We start from the raw sequence: 6,595 nt of genomic DNA on the forward strand, positions 1-6,595 counted from the left end.
TTATATTACACATGTCAATGCAAGTCTATGGAAAAGAGAGTGCCGATGACTGAGCATGAAATGAGTGAGAGAAAGAAGGCAGGCACAGACAAAGATCTGAATAGGAAGCAACTGTAATAACTCAGCACAAGTGCATAATTTACATGAATATAGGTAAGTACCTCTCTGTAACATCCTCCATGATCCTGGGGCTGCTTCTGAGTGACTGTGAAAATTGCTAAAAAATATGCCAGATGCAAGTCATATACTGGTCAGAAATAGTGTTATTCGTCTTGTGCATTCACTGTACTATTGATTAATGCAACGTTTCTTGAAAGCTCGGTGCCACTTTAACTTTATAAAAAACAATCATATGGTCATGATTGAATGTCATGCCTTGTTAATTTCTGCTTCGAACATGAGCCTGTAGAGGGTTTGGTCGGACTCCTACTCCTTCTGCTACTAGTATAGAAGTATTGCATGGCTAGATATTGACTAGCAGTCACAAAAAGACTTTTTGAAAACCCTCAGTAGATGAAATTTCTAAGATATATACATTTTTATTAGAACATGTAACCATCATGAAGATAACAGTAATGAAGTCTTATTGAACATATAGAGTGATATCTTTGTTTTTCCTCATGATATTTCCCTTGGAGTTTGTCTCGGGTCGGAATAGTATGAAAAAACATTTAGGAAGAAACATGCATATCACCAAAGCCCAACTGGATGCTAAGATTGCAAAGATCTCCATAGCTACTGTGTACTTGCCCTGAGCACTGAGGGAGGCTGGGATATAAGACACCCAGACACTAAGGAAGGCCAACATGCTGAAGGTAATGAACTGGGCTTCATTAAAGCTGTCGGGAAGCCTCCGAGCCAGGAAGGCTACAATGAAACTAATGGTGGCCAGAAGAAAGAGATAACCCAACATGGTCCAGAAGGCAATGGATGATCCCTCATTGCAATCAATGATGATGAGTTCAGGTTTAATATTGGTGTTATACTGTCCATACGGAGGAGCAATGGACAGCCAAGCAACACATAGGATGAACTGTAACATACAAAAGAGGACAATAATAGAGTAAGAAACTCTGAATGTGGTCCATTTCCGTAGACTGCTTCCTGGTCTGGTGGCCATAAAAGCAAAAACCACCATGATTGTCTTGGCTAAAATGCATCCAACACAAAGAGAGAAGACCAGACCAAAGGATGCCTGACGTAGGAGGCATTTCTTGTGTTCTGGGTAACCAATAAATCCTAAGGAGCAGAGGAAGCAGAGACAAAGGGAGACCAACAGAAGGCAACTCAGGGAATAATTACTGGCTTTTACAATAGGGGTTTTTCTATGCTTTATGAAAAGTCTCAAAATAAGAAGAGGGACAATGGAAGAGATCAAGCTGAATGCAGCTAAGGTGGCTCCTAACACATCTTCATATGACAGGAACTCAAACGGTTTCACGATGCAGCTGGATTTTTCTTGATTTGGCCATTGGTCCCATGGACATCTGAAGCAGTTAAAAGAATCTACAACACAATCATAATTGTGTTATTGGACAATAGTGCACACTTATTTTGGCTTTAATTGTTTTGTACATTAAAAGGGTAGGGTTTCTGCGGGACACACATTTTTTTCTCCAAGTCATAAATTATATATTTTTTTTATAATAATAATAGATTTTGGATTATTGTCTTTGGTGGCGCTATTAGATATTCAAAACTCTTATCCCGGTGGACCCCAAATGATGTTTCCTAGGGATTATGGATGGTTGATAGTTGGGGGCACCCACTCAGACATTACTAGAATGTTATACCAGGTCCATAAGGTTATTGTCTTGCATTCGTTATAAACGACTCCACCAATCTGATCTGAATATATGGCCAGAATGAATAATTTTATTAGTCGGGAGAGGGGTGTCTACATGACACATGGAGCAGTTCATATCAGGTGGTGGAGTTTGTTTTGGTATATTGTATAAAAAAAAAGTGAATAAAAAATATATGATAAAAATATGTAAGCCACAAGAAGCTTTTAGATACTATAGTGACTGTTCTTGCCTGTCTGATTGGAGATCTCTCCTTGTAGGCAGGGAACACATTCAAAGCAGCAGGAAGGTCGACCTTGGATGGCTGATTTCCTGAATCCCAGATGACAGCTCTCACTACAGACAGAACGTGGGACCTGTTAGTATAAAAAAGATTCTATAATCTATAATTCTATAATATGATTCTATAATATCAATCATGCAAGGTGCTATTCATGTCCATAAAAAAAATAAGTGTCGATATGTCTTCATGTCAAAGACAGGGGTCTTAATCATGTGGGAGGGGGCTAGAGGAACCTGTGCCCAAAATGGGTCACCAACAAACCACTGTGGCTTACCCAGGTTACAATCCTGTATTACATCTGGAATCAAATCAATTCCAATCTCACCTTGAACAGTTGCAGATGGATATTAGACCTAGTGGAGCTGACAATGTATCATGTACTGTAGCCTTCAGATTTTGGGTATGCCTCTTCCCTCTGCTGATTTCTGTAAAGGCATATTTTATTCTCCATGCTTAATAGGCAAAGTTACTGATGTCATGTCTGATCTGTACTGTGTACTCTTAGCCAATGTCTCCACCCTGGCATCTTTACTATCCCTTCTCACAGCACACAGTCTCAAAGATGTAGAAAAGATAGAGAGAAGGTGCAGATAACAGGGTTGGAGACAGCCCTAGATGCTCTTAAAAAGAATGCCCGTATCCTTTAAAGAAGTTGTCCTATATCAGTTAAAATTCTCCCAGTGATAGTAAATGTAAATAGTAACTTTGTGTGCTGTGCTCCGGTCCTCATACCCAGCGTTTGTTTTTCTGGGTGTAGCAGAGACACCCTACACACACTACATCACTGCTGCAGCCAATCACTGGCCTCAGTAGTCATGCGCTCTATACTGCTGAGGCCAGTGTTTTCGCTGCATGATGATCGGGTGTGTACAGGATGTCACTGCTACAGCCAGGAAGATGATATCATCGCTGCAGGATCTGAGCACAATGCTGAAAGTGTCAGGGAAGAAAACGGTGAGTGCCACTTCTTTCCAATACCGTCCTGCCCAGACATCGTAGCATGAAACGCTCCAATGCTCTCCTTTGCCCTGTGCTAAATCATGCAGGGCAAAGGCTTTTTATGGAGATCTGTTGACTACTCCAGCACTGATGGGTGGGCCTTAGCCTGTAAAATGGCTAGGGAAGCGCTAAAGCCCGCCAATCAGTCACCCGCAACACTGCTAGGCGTAAGCCTCCGCCTAGCAGTGTGAAAATACAAACAAACCCTTTCTCTGCGATATTCAGTGCAGGGCAAGGAAGAGCATTGGAGCATAAAATACTCCGATGCTCATGTTAAAAGGTCCGGAGGTGTAAAAATAGGGATATGTCCAGGTTCAGCTCTAATTCTACGACTCTGCCTTCACTGAAAGACTGTTGCCACCATATGCCAGTTGCCCCATGTGAGACTGTAACCACTGTGCCCGTTGCCTCTTGTGAGAGCTCTGTAACTGCCAAGCCTCAAGGGAAATCACTAAAAATAATATAAAAATATTTTTTTTCAGCTACCACTGTTCCCTTCAGCCATCCTAGTAGGGAGACAAACACACCTATCAAGGAGAAAATGTTTCTGTACGGTCTGAAACCTTGACATGGAACTGCATTTCCCTCCCGTTCCTTCTCATTGTCTAATGTCTACTCTTTCAGACAAGAGAGGACTGAGCAGGTATGTGAAGATCTAGGGTATAATCACACGTTGCCTCAGATCTGTAATAAAAATGCTGTAACTGATAATTGGTGAATATGGCGGTTTTGCAGCAAACATGGATTTTTGCATTCAGATAAATGGGAATGTGCCCTTTATGAACATACTCTGAGAGGGAATCTTTAGGCAGGGAAAGGGGAGATACAGGCTGTTGGAAAGTGAGGAATATACTACTTTCCTCATTTATTACAACTGCCATAGGCACACTCTTTTTTTCCCTTTCACATATGTGAGTGTTAACCCAGCTTCCCATGCCGGCCATTCTGTCCCCAGACACAGGTACATGCGCCGGGCCTCTTCACTCCTTCCCACTAATACACGCTGTGTTGACAGGCATGGGCAGTGGGGTTCTTAGCTGTGGACTCTGCTCCTGGCTCTGAGCAGAGCTTGCACTCTGGCTCAGAGTTCCATGTGTGTATTTAGGGTGTGTGTGGGAGTGTCTCTCTTCCTTATGTAAGGCAGCCTGCGCACGCCTCCCATCTTCCCCAGCCTATGGCTGACCTGCAGGAGGTATTTAGGGCCACCTCCTTCTACAGGAAGGAGCCTGAGCAGATTAGGTTCTTAGCTTGTCTAGTTTCCTGTTTGAGCGAAGGTGTTGTGTCATTCTGTGTATCAGACTTCGGATTACGTTTTACGGATTTTGCCTGATTGCCACCTGCCCTGACCCTGATATACGTTTATGGACTTTACCTGCCCTAAATTCTGCCTTTGTACTCTGACTACACTTCTGTCTGATCAGCCTCTGGCATCCCAGCATCCACTGGGTGTACTATGTCATCTGGAGGTCAGTCCAGTGGGTTCACACTCTGGTCCCGATTCTGTTCCACATAGGCACACTCTTCATACCTTTCACATATGTGAGCAGTGTAGAACAAATAGGCAAATGTTACACCTTATAATCACTGTACTATATTCAGTATTCCCATTTTCCTCATTGTGGTTGGTCAATGGATATTTCTAGATGTGGAAATGCAAATATTGCTCATAAATTTCAACTGTTGGTTCTCAGTTTTTTGACTTTTTGTATCTAGTCTTATATCTCACCTGTTGTTCTCCAGTAGGCCATACGATCAGACTTGAGTTAAAGGTCATAGCTTTATCCGAAGTAGTAAAGGAGCCAATCTTAACTTGTACCACGGTCCCATCCAGATTCATTTGCCAGTTCACAACTCGATAGACCGTAGGTAAATCACCATTCTCATCGAAGTAGATCTCTTTCCCAATGTTCAACATTATTCTTATTTTTCTTATATAATAGGTGAGCTACAAAGGAAAATAGAACTGTTTAAACCATAAGTCAACATAAAGATGCCATGACTAAAGCGGTTCTTCAAGATACAACTGTAAAGTTGGCTGTAGATGAGCCCACTAATCAACCAATCAGGAGTTAATATCTGCTTTTTTCGATTCAAGGCCACTTGCTCAAAACCATTTTATGACTTGTTGCAACCTTAGATTTTCCTAATGTGTTTTCATTTTTATGTCGTGCAGACAACAATTCAAAAACTGTTTTTGTAGCCTACATTGAAATGAATATTAGTAGCAGAGCGTTAAAGGGGTTCCTTTAGTACTAATAAATTTGGTGGCATGTTCCTGGTATATGTCATCGATGCATCATTAGTGCAGGACCGACTATAAAGCCACCAGTACCGACCATAGAGCCACCAGTTAACAAATAGACTGTCGCACTCATTGAGACTTTACCACTACACAATTTTATACTACATATACAGACATCTTGATCCATGCGCTGTTTCTCTTATTGCGTATTAGGTGCAATTCTAGACTCTGGTGAAGGTGACATTGTATCTGGTGTAAACCAAAAGTGGCCAGGAGCTCAACCAAGCACAATAATCCTTGTGTTTTTATGGTTTTTAAGGGTAAACCATAAGCCTGTATGCAGCGCTGCCGCCCTAGAGATTCTGTGCATCGGGTGTTCGCATGGAGGTCCGGGTAGATGTTTGGTGCCATCTTTCTAGCTCTGCTGCGGCAGGTAAGTTTTGGTTGTTGCTAGTGTTCTGTTGTTACACTGTGTACTTACCTGCTGTGCAGTTGCTGCATTCTGTCTTTCTCCCTGGGCAGTGGGGTTCTTACGCCTTTGATCTGTGGTGATGGATGTACAGGAGATCTTTGCCCTGTCACAATGTTGAGAATAATGCAGGGATTCCTAGACTTCTAGGAAGGCGGCTCATACAGCCAGGAGACTAGGGCAATTTGAGTGAAGCTTTAGGAGGTGACCAGCTCCCTTTTCCCTGTCTATGGCCTAGTAATTGGTGACATTGTACGGTGGGGGTATTTCCCCACTCCCCACCGTGACATCATGTATTGATGGCATACGGTATACTGGGGATAGACTATCAGTATTCATCATATGCCATTAGCACAGTGATGCATGAGCCAAGATAAGCAGCTGTCACTCTGAATACTGTGATGGGAAGGATGTAGACATTTGGCACACAGCAGTGTGAAGATGTAAGGCAAGACTGGTGTTTTACTGTTACTTTCCAGTTACCATCTCTGTTGCAAATAGCAAGCAATCTTGATTTTAATAAAGTTAGAAGAACAGAGGGAGATGAATAGTTCTTGATGTGTGTATCGAGTTGATGCAAAATTAATCATATTAATTTAGAACTTCACAAAAATTCATCTGAAACTAAATTTGTAGATTGTTGATTCTTTGCAGATGAATCGTGCAAAAATGGCACCGAGCAGCATTTTACTGCGAATATCGGCAGAGGAAAATGCATTAGTTCTGCATTCCAAATCGCCTGCACTTTTCTTATATATGGACAATTTATTTATTTTTTTATTTAAAAAAATATCAGT

At 41.9% G+C, this 6,595-nt stretch overlaps 1 protein-coding gene across 1 annotated transcript; it reads right to left on the reverse strand.

The window, feature by feature from the left end:
- Positions 1 to 583: 583 nt before the first annotated feature.
- On the reverse strand, positions 584 to 6,284 carry LOC120988784 (vomeronasal type-2 receptor 26-like). Its single transcript, XM_040416496.1, has 5 exons — positions 6,271 to 6,284; positions 5,811 to 5,904; positions 4,814 to 5,032; positions 2,038 to 2,161; positions 584 to 1,506 (listed from the first exon to the last, which is right to left on the reverse strand). Exons 1-5 carry the CDS (start codon positions 6,282 to 6,284, stop codon positions 584 to 586), a joined length of 1,374 nt encoding a protein of 457 aa, XP_040272430.1.
- Positions 6,285 to 6,595: the final 311 nt, after the last annotated feature.

This window comes from Bufo bufo, chromosome 1 (assembly GCF_905171765.1).
Source record: "Bufo bufo chromosome 1, aBufBuf1.1, whole genome shotgun sequence".
NCBI classification, from domain to species: domain Eukaryota; kingdom Metazoa; phylum Chordata; class Amphibia; order Anura; family Bufonidae; genus Bufo; species Bufo bufo.

What these genes read in the sequence shown, in the direction of transcription:
- LOC120988784 (XM_040416496.1), bottom strand. An exon ending in ATGCAGCAACTGCACAGCAG is followed by an intron (nt 5,033 to 5,810) that starts GTAAGTACACAG and finishes TTTCCTTTGTAG; the next exon opens with CTCACCTATTATATAAGAAA. An exon ending in GGCCTACTGGAGAACAACAG is followed by an intron (nt 2,162 to 4,813) that starts GTGAGATATAAG and finishes TTATACTAACAG; the next exon opens with GTCCCACGTTCTGTCTGTAG.